At 39.5% G+C, this 22,431-nt stretch overlaps 1 protein-coding gene across 1 annotated transcript in view; it reads left to right on the top strand.

Annotated features, from left to right (window-relative positions):
* LOC126143911 (Down syndrome cell adhesion molecule-like protein Dscam2) overlaps positions 1-22,431 on the top strand; it is a 493,502-nt gene that overhangs the window by 297,210 nt on the left and 173,861 nt on the right. The window contains exons 10-11 of the mRNA XM_049915460.1: positions 10,709-10,885; positions 13,001-13,142. Of these exons, the coding sequence (XP_049771417.1) occupies positions 10,709-10,885; positions 13,001-13,142 (319 nt within the window). The remainder of the gene's footprint in view (positions 1-10,708; positions 10,886-13,000; positions 13,143-22,431) is intronic.

Here is a 22,431-nt window from a genome sequence, read left to right as displayed (position 1 = left end):
ATAAACATCATTCCCGCCCATTTTTTGCTCATGAAACCCACACATTGCATGTTTTACCACCATACAGCGAAACCTTCAGAGGTGGTGGTCCAGATTGCTGTACACACTGGTAGCTCTAATACCCAGTACCACGCCCACTTGCACTGATGCATGCCTGTATTCGTAGTGACATACTATCCAAAAGTTCATCAAGGCACTGTTGGTCCAGATTGTCCCACTCCTCAACGGCGATTCGGCATAGATCCCTCAGAGTGGTTGGTGGGTCACGTCGTCCATAAACAGCCCTTTCCAGTCTACCCCAAGCATGCTCGATAGGGTTTATGTCTGGAGAATATGCTGGCCACTCTAGTCGAGCAATGTCATTATCCTGAAGGAAGTCATTCACAAGATGTGCACGATGGGGGCGCGAATTGTCGTCCATGAAGACGAATTCCTCGCCAATATGTTTGCACTATCAGAGGATGCCATTCACGTATCATACAACCATTACCGCGCCTTCCATGAGCACCAGTGATGTACATCGGCCCCACATAATGCCACCCCAAAACAGCAGGGAACCTCCACCTTGCTTCACTCACTGGACAATGTGTCTAAGGTGTTCATCCTGACCGGGTTTCCTCCAAACACATCTCAGACAATTGTCTGGTTAAAGGCATATGCGACATTCTTCGATGAAGAGAACGTAATGCCAATGCTGAGAGTCCATTAGGCCTGTTGTTAGGCCTATCTGTACTGTGCTAGTTGGTGTCATGGTTGCAAAGATGGACTTTGCCATGGACGTCAGAAGTGAAGTTGCACAGCATGCAGCGTATTGCACACAGTTTGAGTCATAACACAATGTGCTGTGGCCGCACAAAAAGCATTATTCAACATGGTGGCGTTGCTGTCAGGGTCATCTACTGCAGTAGTAGCCCTTCGGCAGACAGAGTGAGGCATGTCAACGACAGTTCCTGCATCTCTGTATCTCCTCCATGTGTGAACACATCGCTTTGGTTCACTCCAAGATGCCTGAACACATCCCTTGTTGAGAGCCCTTCCTGGCACAAAGTCACAATGCATACGTGATCAAACTATGGTATTGACCATTTAGGTATGGTTGAACTACAGACAACACGAGTCATGTACCTCCTTCCTGGTGGAATGACTGGAACTGATCCGCTGTCGGACCCCCTCCATCTAATAGGTGCTACTAATACATGGTTGTTTACATCTCTGGGCAGGTTTAGTGACATCTCTGAACAGTCAAAGGGACTGTGTCTGCGACACAATATCCACAATCAACGTCTATCTTCCGGAGTTCTGAGAACTGGGCTGATGCAAAAAAATTTTTATGTTTGTATATTTGCACACGACACTTCCTAACAAAAAAAAATGTATGTAAATATGGACATGCACAACATATGTACTGATGAAAAAACGTATTCAGTTGTAAAAAAATTTGTACTTTGCATGTCAGATTAGTTTTTAAGTGTACAGAGTTAATAGTCCATCAGAATTATTGTTGTTCATCCATGTAACTGCTGCTATTGAGACTATTGTAGTGTAAGAATAAAAGTATCTCTGCATCAGCCTTTAGCACAGATTTATTTATATCTGAAAACTATTAATATTCCAACCAGTGACTTCTTTGTTATTGCCAAGAAAATGTATTATGTGCAAAAGATTCAAATTGCAATCTCAAGAACTGGACTGTAATCTAAAGAACCAAATTGTATCTCTGAGAACGGAATAAATGAAAAACTTCATTACCATACATCCTTATTGTTGTTACTTACAAAAAAATCCTAATTGTATATACCTGTGTAAAGAACGTGCAGGACACAAATGACTTCAGTTTTGAAGTTCAGTTTGGAAGAGGACAAAATATATAGAATGGTTGCATGGTATTACACCTATCGTGCAGCATGAACTGGTTCATGGTGAGAGGAGGCATGTTACCACATCCACTTCCAGAGACATATAGCAAACATGTCTAAAATTATATCACCAGTACTTGAAGAATACCGTAGACCTAGTAGCTAAGTAAAACTGTTGGCTATCAAAGTGGGAACATGGTGAAGATAAATCATACACAGATTGTGAGGTAAAAAGAAATCATTTATTTTTCATTAAAACTTAAAAGTAATTTTCCATTTTCATAAGCTCTCCATCATCTCAAGATGAAGAAAGAGATATGTGTAAACATTGTTTACACATATCTTTTTCTTCCTCTTGAGATGATGGAGAGCAGGACACCCGTAGAATTCCAGGTCTTAAATAAAAGCAGACATGAAGATTCAACACATCCATGTGATCTTCTCATCACCTCTGAAATAGATGATGATATCTTTGTCATTGAATGAGCAAAGCGATGTCATGATATCTTCATAGTATTCCAGTATCATACCAGTGAATTACACTGTAGAAATGTGTTAACCAGTTTGCGCTCCTCCATGTTTTAGCACACTTCATATCCTTGAAAGACCTCAGTGATGGAATATTTGCTTAGAATGTCTCTATTATTCTGTATCTTCTGTGTATGCTATGAATGCAACATCTTTAAATACGATTTTTCTACACTCATCATCATAGAAATCCTGAGTGTGTGCAATGATGTCCAGATCTTGAGTTGCTGCTGTGAAATGCTCTGGGTGTGGCTCAGCATCTGTTTATTTATACAGCTCATTGCACAACACCAGTGATGGGGCAATTGTTAATCACATGGTTGTGTGGAAATAGAGCATATGTGGCAGTGTGTTCTGGGAAATTTTCCAGAGATTCAGATTCAATTTGTACAACTATAGGTCCAGATCTAATTTTCTCATTATCTTTTAAACAGTCTATTATGATGACTGGCGGCAGCTCGTTGAATTTCTGTGGGCTGAGTAGACATCCTTCCTGTTGATAGTACGAAGCACAAAACCTTGCATACTCGCCATATGCTAGACTGTATACATTTTCATTCCACTGCAGGTGTAAATTATCACACGGGTTCAGTTCAGAGTTCAGCTAGACTCTGGCATTAGTTAACCTGCAGTTATCAAATCTGGTGGAATCATTTGCAATATTTCCTCTTCTATTGGTCTGAAATGCAAGTATGATGAACCTAGGTGTCTCCAGATGAGTGGAGGTTCTAATAGACCATGTTTGTCTGCTGACAGTCAGTAGCATTGGGTACTTGAAAACCTCGCATGAACGGAAAGAGAACATTAGAAGTACACTGGCATTCAGAAGTTTTAAATGCTTCACAAGCTGCTCATCCAATACAGTGATGTGTGGCATTTTCGATATTATTTTACTGACTGTGATCTCGTTTTCCACTTGAACTCCTTGAATGTATGAGTTATCCATTGTACTGTGTACCAGAAGAAGTTCCTATTTAGCCTTCAGAACAATTCACCACATGTCCTCTAAGTATTCCACAGACAGTTTTAGAGGTATACATGCAGTAAATCTATTGTACTCTTCCACTGTTCTATCCAGTTGCTCGTCTATGAACCATCCAACATTTTCTAAAGTGTTCAGATCCGAGGCAGAAGCAGACACATACATTTTAAGAGTTGATGCTATGCCTTCATTGCAATTAAGATCAATCTCGACCCCATCAAGTACATATCGTATCTCATGACAGAATTCTAAAGCATTACATGTAAGGTTCAATTCCACTGTAAGATGGGTGCCTCACATGTGCCCAGTGACATGGTAGGTTCGCTGGCTGCCACATGGTGACACTACCACTGTGTGCTGGACCTCGCAATGTTATAACGTCGCCATTAGCTGCAGGCTTCCCCAGAAAATGAAGCTGTCAGCACTTGGCACTCTGCCAGGTGCTGGCAGCATCTGGTTAGCAGACATGGCCTGATATCTGTGACATACAGATCCATTCACTGCTGTCTGGCAGCATTTGGCTGGCTGACATGGATGACAGACACACAACCAGGCAAACCAAACCAGCAGCTAATTTGTCACACTTCATTCCATTCCTCAGTGCTTACAGTTATTACATCATGAAAAGTGGGGGATGGGAGAGGAGAAGCCTTGTTTGCAGTACACTGATTAAATACAAGGTCTGTTCAAAATTCTGGAACTTTGTCCACAAAATTTTTCAATACTTACCTTTTACTTATTGTGCACGGTCTCCTTCAAAGTACTCTCCTCCACAACTGGTACATCACTCCCAACACCGTTTCCACTTCCAGAAACAGTCTTGGTATACCTCTTGCTGGATCGCGTGAAATGCAATCTGCACATTTTCTTTTATCTCTTCTATCGTTGCAAACCTTCGTCCTTTCAACAGGGTTTTCAATTTTGGAAATAAATAAAAAAAAGTCTGCAGAGGCCAGGTCTGGAGCATATGGAGAATGAGGCAGCACAGTGATTTCGTTTTTTGTGCAATAATCATGCACCAACAGGGACGAATGTGAGTGCGCATTATCATGATCCTAGAGCTATGAATTTCCTCACCACGTTTCAAGCCATTTCCCTCTTACATTTTCTCACAGGAATTGCACACGTCCCAGTAATACCATCAATTAACAGTTTATCCCCATAGCACAAATTCATGTTGAACTAATCCTTCAAAGTCTAAGAAAACTATCAGCGTGGCTTGGACACTTGACCTGACCTGCAAAGCAGTTTTTGAACGTGGAGGACCTTTCCCGACTCATTGTGAAGACTGAACCTTGGTCCCAACATCATAATTGTAGACCCATGTCTCAACATGAGTTATGATTCTCTTAAGGACTATCTCGTTCTCATTTGCTTGCTCCAAAAGCTATTCAAAGATTGCAAGGTGAACGTCTTTCTGGTCTTGACTCATGAGCCATAGGCCAAAGGTGATGGCAACATGATGCACTCCAAGATGCTATGTCAGGATTTCATGACATGACCCAACTGAAATGTTACAGTTTTGTGCAACCTCTTGGATAGGCAGTCTTTGATTGCCACACACAATTTCTGTTGATATTCCTGACATGAGCATCATCAGCAGGCATCAAAAGCCCTTCTGAATGAGGGTCGCCTTTAATTTCTTACCGACCACTTTTAAACTGTGTGACTGTGTAAGCCGCTCGTAACACCAAGTACCAGTGCAGCTTAAGCACTCATCAGTGTAGGCTTCCTGCATCATTTGGTGTGTCTCTGTAAACGTTTTTTTGAGTGTCAAGCAAAATTTAATGCAGATGCGTTGCTCCTCTTTCTCTGCCATCTGGAAATTCGCGACTGTGTGACACACTGTTCTACTCAATACAGCACTGAACAATAAGTAACAGACATACAACAATAAAACTTCCAACAGTTACACATTAAACACAGACATGTGCAGGGATCCCAGCCACATCTCACTCCAGCACTGGCACGACATTACAAATGTTCTGGAATTTTTTGAAAAGATCTCTTAAAGAATATGCATATTGAATTGCACAATACATTATAATATAAGTTGCCAATGATTTAAATTTTGTGTCATGAGATCTCAGCGCAGATTTAGTCCTTTTCCTACCAATTTCCAGATGGGGGGAGGAGGGGAGAAGTTGGGGGGGGGGGGGGAGGGAGGAAAGGGCTGGGGCATTTTCCAAGAGGAGAAAAAGAGGCTCAGAACTGAACTGGGGAGGGGGTAACAAAAAAGTGACCCATTTTGCATAGTGGTGGGAGAGGAGGAGGATGAGGGGGCAGGGTAGTATTGTTTCTCAGAAGGACAGATTATCCCCAGGAGTCGTAAATCAAGTCTAAGGATGTCATAAAAAACAATAGGTTAATGGGAGGAGGAGTGGGATGGCAGGGTAGTATTGTTTCTCAGAAGGACAGATTATCCCCAGGAGTCGTAAATCAAGTCTAAGGATGTCATAAAAAACAATAGGTTAATGGGAGGAGGAGTGGGATAATTTATCCGTGAACATTTCCCTGCTACTGAATTTATGCAGCCACACAAAATATGGCCCAGTATGCCCTTTGCCCCACTACCTGTGACCAACTTTCAAAATCCTAACACAACCACCTTTTGCGGCAGTGAGACATGAAGGAAGGTAGTCAGTGACATTCTGGAAGCTACCAACAGAGACATGCAGCCATGCTGACGCCAGTGCATTGACCTCCTGTGCTCGGTTTCTTGGATGAGTATACATGGCGCAAACAGTCCAATAGAGGTGTTTTCACAGATACTCGCTTGAATTTAAATCCGGGGATCTTTGTAGCCAAGGGAGTACTGTAAGCTTAACCTGGTGCTCTTTGAACCATGCATGTACAATGTAAACTGTGTGACATGTATTCTCCTACTAGTACATACCATTGTGCCAAGAAAAAACAAACTGCAAGTAGGGGTGGACATGGTCCCAAAGGAAATATACATACTTGTGTTGATCCACTGTGCCTACCAGAATGAGAAGATTACACAGGGACTGCCACAAAAAAATTCCCTAGACCATAACAAATCAAAAGAACTCCACCAGCTGTCGCAACTGATGTAACGTAACAATGACAAAGATTTTTTTGTCTGGAACGAATAAAATAAACAGCGCCACTGCTTTACTGATAGCAAAACTTGAGGGCGAACATCTCATAACTAAGCAACCTGCTGAGGATGCTGATACTGTAATTGTAGCTACTGCTGTTGACGTTGCTCAGACTCTTTGTTAGGGAGGACACTGACTTTCTTGCAATTCTGATTGCTTCAGCCCCATTGCTCCCCAACATTTTTCCACTGATGCCTGGCAAAGGCAGACAGTGCCCTTCAACTTTCAAGTTGTGTCAAGTATCAGGAGTTAATATTCTGTTCCTACATGCCTTCGGTGGCTGCAATACGACTTTGTCGTTATTCAGCAAACGAAAACTGAAACTCCTCAAGTCATTGGCGACGATAAACAACGTACAGAAAGCAGCAGAGATTTCAGCAATTTCAGTGCTACTGCTGAGGAGATTGAAGAGGCTGGACGGAGCTTCATAGCAGACCTGTACTTTGAAAATGAAACAAAACCATTAACCCTTTGGCTTCCAATGGGGGTAATGGAGTTACCCTACTTACCATTTTTTGTGTACAAATACTTGAACTATTCTCCATGGTTCATGTAGGGTGTTCCTGTGTCCTCCCACCCTCCCCAGGCCGTGTTTGCTACGAAATTTGTAGCCAGTGGGATTTCCTTTATAGCCTTGTTATTCCATGCAGAAGGAATAAAAATTATGTTTTCAGTATTGCTATTATGCTGCACTTCGATTTTCATTGTTGAGATCGGAAAAAATGACAACATTGGATTTATAACGGGTCTTCGTTGTTTTCTTCTGAGGGATGTTTGGCTTGTATTTCTGAGTGTAAATGTGGACAAGAGCTAGGGCCTACTGTATGCAGGAGTTTGAAAGGATTATAAATATAGATAATCCAGATCCGTGTGACAAAGATCGTGACATGTACAATTTGTGGTATGGTGAAGATGAAAACGATAGTGCTGAAGTTATTGATGAAGTTGTTGATGTCAAAGAAATGAATGAAATGCGTCAAACGACAGAGCTACCATGGTCAGAAAGTTTATCAGAGAATCCAACTCTTTCAGGTATGCTCAAATCTGGAAGTGGTTTAGAGTGCCATTCTACTACATCCATCCATCAATGAAGAAGACCAGTTCAAAGTATTCTTCAACAAAAACCTGGTATTTTAAGTGGCCGTAAAACTGTAGGTTCGAATGTAAACATGTTTGCTCTCTCTCTTCCTGAAAACATCTTGATATTGTATGTAGGCATATTAATGAAAAATGTTAAGATGCAATGAATCCCACCCAAAATGATCTAAAGAATAGCACGACATGACAAATAAGGAGGTTTTTCATTTATTTCCATACTACTGGCTGCAGGGATGATTCATGGAAATCGCACCGTAGTGCTTCCGACTTATGGACTAACCACTCAGCTTTTCGAAATCCGTTTTTCACGGCTTGAAGGTGATTTCAACAATTGTTAGCTGTTTTGAGGTTTGATGTCAAGTAAGAATCGCAATATGAGAATCACAGATGCAAATGATAAGCTTCAGGCAATAAGAAAGGTTTCTAATATCTTTGTGAATCCAGGCATAAATAATTACGAACCTAATGAGCACCAAACTGTTGATGAAAGTCTTGCAACTATCTGTGGCAACTGCTCATTTCGAGTGTACATGACACTGAAACTAGGAAAGTACGGATTAAAAAAAGGTGGATATGTGCAAATGCTAAAAATGAAAATTATATATACCTACAAGTACATACAGGCATGAAGAGCAACCAGATAAATGTTTTAAAGATGACACAATTTTGTGTCAATGATCTTCCAGTGCTGCCCAGTCATGTATACACGACCCCAAATGCTAGGGGATAGTGTGATACCTGGAGAACAATGTACCTAAGAAAACAAGATTTTTTTTCTCTGTTTCAGTCAAGAGAGTACATTAAGAATTACATGGTCTGTAGACCACCACAAAGCAGTTTCCACCATTTCCTACAGTTTTTATTGTTAGACATGAGGTTGCGTTTTGCACAGCATTTGTAAATATTTTACTTTCTACGCATTTAAATGCAGTATAATACAGTATGCGAAAACTGTTTGGAATATATTATTGATATTTGGTGCGGCGGCTGACGAGTGCGACTGTAAAACAATTTCCCATTTACTGTCATTCCCATCGGCCCGCCCGCACAGCATGAACCAGGTCTGTGAAGCCAGTATCATAGTCTAACAGTCGCGAGACTCACTGCTGTAAAAGGTGCTACCATTTGACAGAGCGACACTAGCGCGCCAAGTGGCGACTAAGGTGACGTCAGGCGCGTCGTAAGCATAACGTTTGTTTTGCATCCGTTTCCTACATAATTTACGAAATGTTTGAGTTTTTTCTTGCCTCTGAGGGTTTGTGTAGTATCAGAAGGTATATATGATTCTAAAATAAGCGCAAGTATGGACAAAACAAATGAATCGAGTGGTAAGCTACAACACATTCGTGAAATAACACTTATGACGTTGGATAAAACTGCAGCTTACCACGTTGATATCAAAAGAATATAAACACACAGATTCACACGTAAGAAGCACAGACATGTACCTCTACATGCAAAAGGGATCGACAGCTCATTTATCATTCTGTAGGCTTACTTTGTTTGTCATTGTCGCCACAAGTACGACCTTCATCTTTAAGTGGGAGAAATATGTTGAAAACATTATAATGAGCTAATTACATTACATCTCACGCAAAACCAAATATTTGAATAATTTTCTAACAATCTGTCAATGAACAAGGTGCTAAAAAAATAATGTCAACACACGGAGGAAGCTAGGAAAATTAAGTGACTAACAGCAGAAATGAATGAAATACTTACCAAACATTACGCTTTTGTAAGACACGAATAACTGCACTTAATCTAACCACTTCATCGTCAAAGCAGATCTGTGTTGACGATTCACACGAATCTGGCACTGATACATGGGGAGTTGAACTGGCTGCTTCTGTGTCATAGGACTGTTTTACAGCTTTAGATGTATTGTCGAATCTTTGTGGCAGTTTCCTCTTCATCGTCAGTTGAGGTGGCTTATTTGGGATGTCAAACAGGGTGGGTACTGCATTCCACACGAGTTAATTTTTGTCTGCGTTCATGAACTGGTTTTGTTCGAAATGTAGCGAACAAAGCCTAATATTATTGTACAGGTAAACTGGGTCCTTTTTCATAAGGTCTTCTCATTTGCTATTAACTAGCCATTTTCTGCTCCTAAAACGAAACATTAATCATTAATACACATTTAGTTTGCAAGTGAATCCTGACGATACAGTTTAATAACATGATGGTATATATCTCTAAGGATCCTTAGGAAACCAAAAAAAGACAACTGAGGTATCTTCTTCCTGTTGCTCCCGCTTGTAAAAACCATTGTAGAAATAAAATAAACAACCACTATTCGCTTTCACGATCGCGCCGAACTCACAGTTTTAAGTTACCGGGCGCTGCTGGCGCGATAGGCAACAAAATCGAGGCGAAGTGTCGCGACTGTTACGTTAGACTATGGCAGTAGTGTCTACTGTCTTCCATAGCTCCATACTTACTACCTTAACAGGAATATCTATCAATAACTGCTTTGGCTTTCGCGCCAGTGTACAAATATTATTTACATTTATAGTATTTTAACAATTCTGAAACAGTGCTGCACTAATTCGCACAAGACAGCTACAGAGTAGAAAATAATGTTTCGTGTTAAAAATTATCAGCACTTAGGTCGATGAGACACTTTTTTAATTTTATTTTATTTTTTTACACTTTGTCCTACTTATAATACTACTTACTCAGTCTTATGTGTCTACACTACCTGTCGATATTTTTTCTGTGCTACTTGTTGATGATGCTCCTCACCTTAGAACGAAAATATAAATTTCCATCTCAGATTCATATTCATGAAAATCTTAAATAGAGTTCTCTCTCTCTCTCTCTCTCTCTCTCTCTCTCTCTCTCTCTCTCTCTCTTATGTGGTAATGAATATTAAAAGGTAGGCCTAATTATTTCTCTAAATCCTAACATTTAAAAAAATTAACAGTAAGTGTATATTTATGCAAAATGAAAAATCTACAAAGTAAGTTTTTCATATATAGAGAAGAAGAATTTGTTATGTGCCTAAAAACAGTAACATTTGCCACTTTTTGGCATAATTCAAACTGTTTTATATTCAGTATTATTAAATTATTGTTGTTATTAATATTGTTATGTTTCCTTTCCAATTTTTTGTTTGCCAGATGGCAAAGCATTTGACTTCCAACCGTTGGACAACCTGATGTCTGGTGCAGTTGTCATGGCAAATGGGACACTGTCTATTCCATCTGCATCATCAGATGATGAGGGATTTTACCTCTGTCAGGCAGACAATGGAATAGGTGCTGGACTCAGCAAAGCTGTGCAAATATCAGTAAATGGTAAGCAATCCAGCTGTTCATTCCTTACAGGTACTTTAGATTATTATTACTATTATTATTATTATTATTATTATTATTATAATAACAGTAAACAAACAGCTCTTAGCACTATGGGACTTAACATCTATGGTCATCAGTCATAACAGTAAACACAGCTTATGAACTCATTATACTGTATTTTGTATTTTATCACTAGTTGGACAATTCCCAAGTGTCTAAGACTGTGTGAGGTATTGACAGATAATTCATACAGATCCCAGTAAAGTGGCTTTTTGTAATTGGCAGAGGGATATTTTAGCAATGCCAATGGTTTTCAAGTGTCCCTAAGATACTGTGGCAATGCTCCCAGTCTGCCAAACACCACTTTCACTGCTTTATAATAGAGTCACTAGTTTAATTTTTGTGCTTGACAAGTTTTTTTAAAAATTGTTTCATATCAGTTCTGCAGTCATCTCTGATGGCAATGCCAGTGATCCAGACTGGTAATGTCAGTGATCTACACTTTCTTTTTCTCCACAGTTGTGATGTCTGGTGTACTGTGTTCCAGCATGTGACCTGTCTGAAGTCAGAAGCCCTACAGTAATTTGACATATTCGTTTTTGACCATTATTTCTGGCTTGTGCTCCCACCAGTTCACTGCCACCAGCATGTGGTAATTTTAGCATAAGTTCCAATGGCTCATTCATGCCACTTCATTGTGCATTGTGCCTCTGCTTGTAATCAGTCTGAGCACTTTTGCTGCAACAGCTCAAGATATGGTCTTCTTCTTCTTCTTTCCAGAGTCCAAACTTTGGGTCTTTTGCTTATTTCTTGCTCCTGGCTTTGATAGTATTTGTTCTGATGACTTGTTCCAGTGCAGAAAAAATCAGTCCTGTTCCCTTCTTAAGTGTTTCTTTGGTCAACCAAGGTCTATTTTGCCTTCAGTCTGCGCTCTTATTGCATAGCCCATTGCTCTGTCATTGGAGTACAGCTTTCCAGAATTGATTCATGGTTTGCTGTATGGTACTTTGAAGAGCTTTCAGTTGTTGACTTGAGTAGCTGATGCTTTATACTGTCTTTCACATACTGCAGTGATAACTACTACCATTACGAAGGTTCAGCGTGTCCTAACACAGTGTAAATACGCTTCTTTCATGACCATAAAGTATTATGTGAGAGCATTCATTTCTAAAAGATTGTCAGTGTTCTTTTCATATGAAGCATAACTTTGAACTAGATGTTTACAGGTTTTTCTGTTTTGTGTTAAGCAGTGTTGTTCCTGATGAAGAAGACAGAAATTCTAGTCAATCTGTTGATATTAAATTTGGATTTCTCATGAATTGTTGACTGAGAATAATTAATATGATTTTTTCATGTGTTCACTAGCAGCATTACGCAGAAATTCATTATAAGTTAATTACTGATTGTACAAATATTTATACTGAAAATGCCCTGCACTCTCTCTGGTGATTTCACTATTGAGGAAACATTAAACGGTAATCACACATTCGTGGGGACTAGACTTATGTGTTCTCGCTACATAGTTTAACTTTTTTCAGACTGATGTTGTATGGTATCAATTTTCTCTATAATATTTTATTTCATTTTTTCTAATCATACATTGCAAACGTTTCCTTTATGGTTGTCTAATTTCCTAAATCTTCTAAAACATGCTGCTATACTTTTGTGGATTTTTTTAAATTGCAAATCTTTTTAAACAAAGAGAAGCATCCCCTTACCACCCACAAAGAAAGGAACAGATGGAACTGAGCTGCCACATAAATAAATTTAATAATAATAGATTTTCATTGTTCTTTTTCTTGCATTTGTTAATTAATATTAAACCTTTCTTGTGAACCTGCATCACAGGAATTGTAGTTAGTTTAGCATAACAGTTTCTCTGCTGCAGTGTATTCATTCAGTTTCTCTCCTCCTACCTGTAATTTACTGACTAAGAATTTTATGCTTGGTTTATAATTGACAGTACTAGATTTTTGCAAACATGATTAACTGAAACCAATCATCAAACCTAAGCTTATATCCTGCTCCAATTCTGCTATGATATTAAAATTTGGATAGTTGAAGCTTTTCTTCTCTTAATGTTAATCTAATTCATAATATGATCTGAATTTTCAGAGCCAGTAAGATTTGATGTTATGGAGAAAAATGTAGCTGCCAGGCGTGGGGAAGAAGTGGCCCTCAAGTGTGACATCAGAGGTGATCATCCCATCAAAGTGGATTGGCTCTACAATGGACAGAGAATACATCCTAACTATAGGTGTGTGTATCTGACATTTCATCCTATATGTTATCTGATATTATTCTATGCAGTATTGGAAACAGGTGGAATAAGTTATTATTGAAGCTGCATCATTCAATAAATATACTTGCGCAGACCTTGGCAATATTGCTTTCTAAATTTCATGTAGATAAAAATATAAGAAATATAAAAATTGTGACAATGAGTATTATAATAAATATTTCAGATTTCATGACACTAACTTGCATTTCATGTAGTCCAGTCTGTTTTTCCGCAAACAGATAATACATCAATTGAGTACATTCTTCACTGTCTTAACTTGCACAGTGTACTTGCTCTAAATATTTCTGCTAATAATTACCATTTGCATTAAACTATTCCAACAATTTCTTTGGAAACTACCTTGCACCTTAGTTACTTGACATGTGACCTATCTATGTTCTCCATGCACTAAGTATTACAATTATGAATGTTGAAGACTGCTATTTACCATAAAAATGACATGTTAAGTTGCAGACAGGTGCAATTAAAAGATGCTTACACAAAGATTTCATCGACAGCCTTCATCAGTAAAAGAGCAACACACACCATTCATTCACACAAGAAAGTCAAGGCCCAAGCTGCTGGAGTTGTTGGTCATATGTGTGTGAATGTGTGTGAATTAATTGTGTGTGTTTCTCTTTCTCTAAAAAAAGGCTTGAGCTGAAAGCCTTTGTAAGTTTCTTTTAATTCTGCCTGACTGCAACTTAACATGTCATCATTACGGAAAGCACCAATCTATCTTTTTTACGTTGTTAATATAATGTAAATGGACAGATAAAAAAATCTACTCACCAAGTCTTTCCTTCTCATCCCATTTGGTAAGTCTCCCCTGACCTGGGGCTCTGGGTGATTTTTCTAAACTGTACCTCTTTCCCTAAATCTCTCCAATCCTTTTCCTTCATCCCTCTTTCTTACCCTTCAACTCTTCCACCAGAAGAAGGAGCCACTGGCTCCAGAAGCTTGTGAAAGTCAAATTCTTTTGTGTGTGTGTGTTCCACTTCCGCCACTTGGTTAGTAGATTTTTTTTTTTTACCAGTTGATTAACATTATATTTCTATGTTGTTGATATTCCTGCCTGGAGTTTTCTTTGTTTAATAATGAATGTTGTGTTTCATATGGCAAGTTTCTTCATATAACTTCAGATCAACAGGCAATATACTGAATGAAAACTGTTATTACTGTCAGTTTAGCAAGTTTGTGGTAAGCTGATAGCTTGTTCTCACTGATTTACTTTTTGCTACAGTAGAAATATGTTTCTGTAGACTGCTGATTATCCTCACAGACTCAGCCCATAGTTGATATGTCAGTGCAAAGGAGCGCAACAAATCGATACCTGGCATTTTCTGTTATCATATGAGGATGACTTGCGAACTCTTTGCCACTGTTTTTTGTTACCCAAAATAAGGTGCATACAGGTAACTGCAAATTTATGTACTGTTCTATGTACCTTACTCTATTTTTCCACATTGATCCAACACCATTTCAGATATTTATCTCATTGCTGCACTGAATTTGAGACATCCCTGTGGTTGAATTCATCCACCTGACTGTGGAACCTCCATGGGACTGCTGTCCTGGCTTCATCGTTGCATGTGAATCGCTGTCCTGCCAGGAACTTCTTCTGCCAACTGAAAACGTAGTAATGACAAGGAATGAGATCTGGAGAGTATGGTGGGACTCTCTCTCTGGAAAGGCCACAGATTGTCGGCAGTCCTGATGGCAACATGTGGTCTCACAGTGTCATGGAGGATAACCATGTTGTCCACATCATGAAATTGTCGGTGCTTCTTCCTGATGGCAGCCCACAGACATGACAGTGTCGAACAATAACTGTCAGCATTGGTGATTGCATCTAGCAGCCTGAAATCCACCAACAGTGCTCTTGTGTGATCCCAGAAGTCTATTGACACCCCTTTCCTAACAGATGGCACTGATCAGAAATTTTTGTCACAGGCAAACCTGGGTGTTTCCACAACATGCTATGCTGCTTCGAATCTGGCATGAAATACAGTATCCATGTTTCATCGCCAGTAACAGTGTAGTCCAGGAAATTGTCACCCTCTTTGGCATACCATTGCAAGTGATTTGGCAAAGCAATCATTTGCTTGCCTTTCAGCATGTCGCCCATCTGCTTAAGCATCCACCAATTCGAAACCTTCCCATACCCTGAGGTTCTCTGGACAATGTTGTAAACACTCCTATACAAATGCCAAGCTCCTGGAAGATATCCTGCTATGTCACCATTGTGTCCACGCAGGAAATGTTGTCGTCAGTCAGCAACAAACGGGGCCTTCCTGAATGCTCATTGTCATGCACATCTTTGTGGCTTTTGCAAACTCTCATCCCCACCACCTCATTTTTCCCTGTATGTGGGCTGGATTTCCCTGTGGATTTTGATAGGCATTCATCCCTTGCTCCATAGAAAATGAACAACATTTCATTGCTCATATTTCATGGATACACAACCACCATCTTCAACAACTGACAGCACCACTGTGCCATGGAGCTGCTGGTAGATAAGGCCAGGCTGGTCTAATAAAGGTCCATCGCTGGGAACGGATATGTTGATTTTACATTTACAACTGCAGTTTACCGTATTTACTCGAATCTAAGCCGCACTTTTTTTCCAGTTTTTGTAATCCAAAAAACCGCCTGCGGCTTTGAATCGAGTACAAAGCAAGCGGAAGTTCTAAAAAACGTTGGTAGGTGCCGCCGCAACTAACTTCTGCCGTCGAATATATGTAGCGCTACACAGGCATGCTTTGTAGACACAAAGATAAATACTGGCGCCAAGACCTCTGCGTCAGTAAATAAATTTTAAAAAAAAGGTGGAAGACGAGCTTTTTTTTCTCCGCCCAGAGTTTCGACCACTGCATTTTCATACATTATCCAACGAAGTAAATACAAACTCAGTATTGTTCATCTTCAAATGTAGCAGAATTTCAATGTACTACGAAAATCTGACTGGCAAGACTGTTTGGGATGTTTGTCAATATGGCCAACTCTACGTTCTGAAATTTTTCCTACCTGTGACAAGAGATGGTTGCTAATAGGAACTTGTATGAATTGTGAATCACTTGCAGTATTCTTTTCACCATAAGAATAATACGAATATAAACATTTTGCCATGTTTTCTTTCGTGTTTGCTGCTATCTCATTTAAATCCTGCCTGCCTAATAAACTACGAAACTAGAGTGAGACAACAGCAAACGCGGAAGAATATACCTATCGTGTCATGTTTATATTCGTATTAAGTGATACAGTCAGAAGTGAAGCACGGCAGCTGACTAGATTTTTAAATCTAAGGTGACTCTAATTTCTGTGCAGAATTTGATGTACTAAAGAAGCGGCCGCAAAGATTTTCAAACGGAGAATAATTTTCGCCTAACTCTCGTTCAGAACATGTTCTATCATACGCAGTCTATTATTTGGTTCTTGTTAATCATTATCAAAGAAAGCAGCAGTGTAAGTAACAACAAATAGCAGTCTCTTGCCATTGTTTCGCTAATGAGACGATTCCTCTCTTTTTTTTTTTTATCGTAAGCGACGGTAGCGCACACAAAAGCAAGCCATGCCGCGAGCGGCAACAGGCCGTAAACACGCACTATAAGAATGCGACAAACAATCCATGACACAGTTCAAAATGGCTCTGAGCACTATGGGACTTAACAGCTATGGTCATCAGTCCCCTAGAACTTAGAACTACTTAAACCTAACTAACCTAAGGACAGCACACAACACCCAGCCATCACGAGGCAGAGAAAATCCCTGACCCCGCCGGGAATCGAACCCGGGCGTGGGAAGCGAGAACGCTACCACACGACCACGAGATGCGGGCCATGACACAGTACAGTAATGCATTTTCAGCTGAGAGTGACGTAAACACCTATAACAAAGAAAACGGCACTTACCAGATCAAAGCAAAATAAGCAATTGATTCAAACCAGACAAAGCATGTGAGAAAGGAAGGGTACCCGTATAAATACGGATGGAGCGCCTGACGCATAGCAATGGCTACCTGGTAAAGCTTAACTGCTAAGCTTACGACTCGAACCAAACTACTGTAGCTGCATCGTCATTCATTCGACCTAAATTGTGTCTCGTATTACAATGGACCAGCTTTGTTTCAATTTGGAGTTGCGGCCTAAAACTTTTCTCCCCCCCCTGAATTTCGAGTCTCAAATTTCACGTGCAGCTTAGATTCGGGAAATTTTTTTTCCTTTATTTCGAGTCTCATTTTTCAGGTGTGGCTTAGATTCGAGTGCGGCTTAGATTCGAGTAAATATGGTATATAAAACAAAAAAAGGGGGCAAAGCTTTATTATTCAACCTCGTGCTTTGTGATACTCTTCAGTAAATCCAGCAGGAAAATGGCAGGGTGAGGTTGTAACATGCATTAGTGCTTCATACTACCATCTGTATTTTGTTCACATTCATTTTAATTTTATTTATGCACCTTACATCTTACCCTCATGAAATTGGTCATCATCTCATTGTGCTGCACGAATCTTTTCCCTTAGGCAATAAGGCTGTGACATCTGCAAATTACACAGTTGAAACTCTGAAGCTCAACCACTCAGAAAATTGAGGGGAGGGGTGGGGTGGAAACAGGAAAATTCTTTCAAAATCACAGGAATTATGTTTGCTGCAAAGGTCATTATGTTGAATGGAAATGGGTTGCTTACTAAGCTCACTAGGTGTTAGTTCCATTGACTATTCTTCTTCTAACACCCAGCTTCGATAACTTTACGCTAATATGTAATAATTCAATACCCTTCACATTATCAAATGTGCAACATTAGGTACAAGGCAGTAGGTAATAAATTTTACAATCCATTGATGTTGTTATGTTTGGCTTTCCGCTCCTGCATGTAGATGGACAAAAGTAAGACAGTCTGATAAACAAGGTTGGCTAGCTCAGACAGGCCCCCTTAGATATACCCAGAATGAGTAAATATATTGAGATACAGTTTTATCTAAATTATTGTGGACAATGTGGCAAATTTTCTGATATGTGCAAGTAATTTTTAACATTATTATGAAAAGGATAGTTGCTATTCATCATACAGCAAAGATGCTGAGTCGAAGATAGACACAACAAAAAGACTGTTGAAAGGTGAGGTTTTGACCAACAGGCCTTTTGTTGAAAATAGACAACATACACTCATGCAAATGAAACTCACGCACACATGACCAAACTCTCTGGCAGCTGAAGCCAGACTGCGAGCAGGAGCATATGATGGGAGAGGCAACCAGGTAAGGGGTTATCGGACAGTCTTTCCTTTTCATAATAATGTTCCATTCCATCCTGTATTTTTCATTGATTAACTTTTAGCATTTGTAGTTGTCAAGTTGTGATATAGACTTAGTTCTTTTTAAGTGAACTATGTACTTCTTTCTGTGGCATTGGAAAGTGCCTTTGAAGGGGACTGAAATAACATAACATGTGTGGAACTTAATCAAATAGTAACAATATAACATTGCCATAAACTACTGTTGCATCATCAGGTGATGGTGTCCCACAAACATCTGCTCTGCTGTACCAAGTACAAGCAAACTTGTAACTCAGGTATGGTTTGTGTGTGTGTTTGTATGATTCCCGTATCAAGTACACAAAATGTTGACATGGAACATTGATACATACTATAGAATTATTTCTAACAGACAGTTCTACAGGCTAAGTTTCATCTGGACCTATTGCAGCTCAGTTTTGGGGTACTACTTTTCTGCATTTGGTAAAGTCGAAAACTTTAAATTTATGTACATTTAAAGCTAGTGGCCTACTTCTACACCACTTTGAAATCTTCTGACAGCCTGACTTTATATTTGTGCCACTTGTGCAGTTTTTCTCCAAATAGTGCTTCATTACAGATAACTTTATCATCTGCTTAAAAGTTTGTGGTTAGTTTTAAAATTGTCTGCCAGGTCATCAATAAACTACATGAACAACAAGGGTCCCAACAAACTTCTGAGGGACATGCCTGAAAAATTCATTCAAGATAACATTCTGTTTTCTCCCTGTCGAGAAATCCTCACTTCAGGGATAAATTTTGTTTGATATCCCTTTTTCAGTAGTACTGAAATTGTTGATGTGGTACTGGATTAAGTGCTTTTCAAAAGTGAAGAAGAATTACATTGACTTGACTACACCAGATGAGTGGCTTTTGGGATCTTATGTGAGACAAGTGTAAGCTGGATTTTGCATGATGGATGTTGTGAAATCCATGCTAGTTGACATGGGGGAGGTTATTCTGTTTGAGATACTTCGTTATGTTTGAACTCATTATACAGGGTGTCCCAAAAAGAATGACGTGGTTTTAAATAGAATTATTTATTAGGAGGAAGGGCTTAACACCAACAAATTGCATACTGAATTACTCAGAAAAGACAGAAGTTTATAAAAATCCATCATAAATGTTCAATATGTCTTCCATTGGCTGCACGGATGACATCTAGCCAATAGCCGAATTCATCCCAAACTGAGCGTAAGGTGTCTTCTGTCACTGAAGCTACAGCAGCTGATATTCTGGTTTTTAGTTCATCAATGTCACAAGGTAAGGGAGGAATCTAAACATATTGTTGAACATATCCCCACAGGAAGAAATCATATGGTGTTAAGCCAGGGGACCCAGGAGGTCGAGCGTGTAAAGCCTGGTCTCACGGTCCTGTACCGTATTTACTCGAATCTAAGCCACACTCGAATCTAAGCCGCACCTGAAAAATGAGACTCGAAGTAATGGAAAAAAAAAATTCCCTAATCTAAGCCGCACCTGAAATTTGAGACTCGAAATTCAAGGGGAGAGAAAAGTTTTAGGCCGCACCTCCAAATCGAATCAAAGTTGCTCCATTGTAATATGAGACACAATTTAGGTTGAATGAATGACGATACAGCTGTAGTAGTTTGGTTCGAGTCGTAAGCTTAGCAGTTAAGCTTTACCAGGTAGCCATTGCTATGTGTCAGGCGCTCCGTCCGTATTTATACGGGTACCCTTCCTTTTTCACGTGCTTCGTCTGGTTTGAATCTATTGATTATTTTGCTTCGATCTGATAAGTGCCGTATTCTTTGTTATAGGTGTTTACGTCACTCTAAGATGAAAATGCATTACTGTACTGGGTCATGCATTGTTTGTCGCATTCTGATAGTGCGTGTTTACGGTCTGTCGCCGCTCGCGGCATGGCTTGCTTTTGTGCGAGCTACTGCCGCTAACAATTAAAAAAAAAAAAGAGAGAGAGAGAGAGAGGAATCGTCTCATTAGCGAAACAATGGCAAGGGACTACTATTCGTTGTTACTTACACTGCTGCTTTCTTTGATAATGATCAACAAGAACCAAATAATAGACTGCGTATGATAGAACATGTACTGAATGAGAGTTAGGCGAAAGTTTTTCTCCGTTTGAAAATCTTTGCGGCCGCTTCTTTAGTACATCAAATTCTGCACAGAAATTAGTCATCTTAGATTTGAAAATCTAGTCAGCTGCCGTGCTTCACTTCTGACTGTATCACTTAATACGAATATAAACATGACACGATACGTATATTCTTCCGCGTTTGCTGTTGTCTCACTTTAGTTTCGTAGTTTATTAGGCAGGCAGGATTTAAATGAGAGAGCAGCAAACATGAAAGAAAACATGGCAAAATGTTTATATTCGTATTATTCTTATGGTGAAGAGAATACTGCATGTGATTCACAATTCATACAAGTTCCTATTAGCAACCATCTCTTGTCACAGGTAGGAAAAATTTCAGAATGTATAGTTGGCCATATTGACAAACATCCCAAACAGTCTTGCCAGTCGGATTTTCGTAGTACATTGAAATTCTGCTACATTCGAAGATGAACAATACGGAGTTTGTATTTTCTTCATTGGATAATGTATGAAAATGCAGTGGTCGAAACTCGGGGCGGAGAAAAAAAAGCTCGTCTTCCACCTTTTTTTTTTTTAATTTATTTACTGACGCATAGGTTTTGTGCCTACAAACCATGCCTGTGTAGTGCTACATATATTCGACGGCAGTTCGTTGTGGCGGCACCTACCAACATTTTTCACAACTTCCGCTTGCTTTGCACTCGATTCTAAGCCGCAGGCGGTTTTTTGGATTACAAAAACCGGAAAAAAAGTGCGGCTTAAATTCGAGTAAATACAGTATGCCCTATCCAACGTTGAGGCACATTGGCATTGAGGATGCACTTGTAGCGACATCTAGTGGATTTTTTCTAAAACTCTAGACCATGCTGATTACATCTAGTGCTTTTTCAGTTACCTAGTGACATTTGTCTCAATATTATTATAAGTTACAATCAGGTCATTCTTTTTGAAACACCCTGTATATTCAAAGATTCTACAGCAGATGGACATCAGTGAAACTGGATGGTAGTTTTATGGATCACTTTGTTGCCCTTCATATAGACTGGTGAAACCTCTGCTTGTGGCCAACCACTCGGCACAGTTTTTGTTTGAAGAACTGCAGTTTATTATGGTTAAAATGGGAACTAACTGAGTTGCAAATTCTGTGTAGAATCTGACCAGGGTTGCATTGGTCACTGGAGCCTTATTTAATTTTAGTGATTCCAGCTGTTCCTAAACACCACTGACAATAACGTCTACATCAGTCATCTTTGCAGTGGTGCAATAATTAAATTGTGGTAATGCTCCTGGATTATCCCTTGTAAATGATCATTTGAAAATGGTGTTCAGCATTTCTGCTTTTTCTTTGCTACCCTCAGTTTCAGTTCCTTTCTCATCCATGACAGTAACTCTGGTACTGCTGACAACCTTTATGTATACATAATTTCTTTGGATTTTGAGAGAGATCTTTAGATTCTGCTGCTAAACACATTGCTCTTGTGACAGCCTAATGTATTCATTCAGTGTCACTTGTTCTACTAGATATATATTTATCGAGTTGTCAGTCAATTATTCTTCTAAACTTGAGCCATAGTCCCTCTACTTGCTGTTCTCCAGAGCTAAATGTTCTGAATTCCTCCTTGAGATATTACACTACTGTCTCTTTACCTAATTACTGAATAATGTAAATCTTTCTTCTTGTTTTAAAAACAAAGATGATGTGACTTACCAAACGAAAGTGCTGGCAGGTCGATAGACACACAAACAAACACAAACATACACAGAAAATTCAAGCTTTCGCAACAAACGGTTGCTTCATCAGGAAAGAGGGAAGGAGAGGGAAAGACGAAAGGATGTGGGTTTTGAGGGAGAGGGTAAGGAGTCATTCCAATCCCGGGAGTGGAAAGACTTACCTTAGG

Source organism: Schistocerca cancellata, chromosome 1, assembly GCF_023864275.1.
Source record: "Schistocerca cancellata isolate TAMUIC-IGC-003103 chromosome 1, iqSchCanc2.1, whole genome shotgun sequence".
Classification (NCBI taxonomy): Eukaryota; Metazoa; Arthropoda; class Insecta; order Orthoptera; family Acrididae; genus Schistocerca; species Schistocerca cancellata.
The sequence above is the reverse complement of the archived record's forward strand: the minus strand, read 5'-3'. Positions and strand labels throughout refer to the sequence as shown.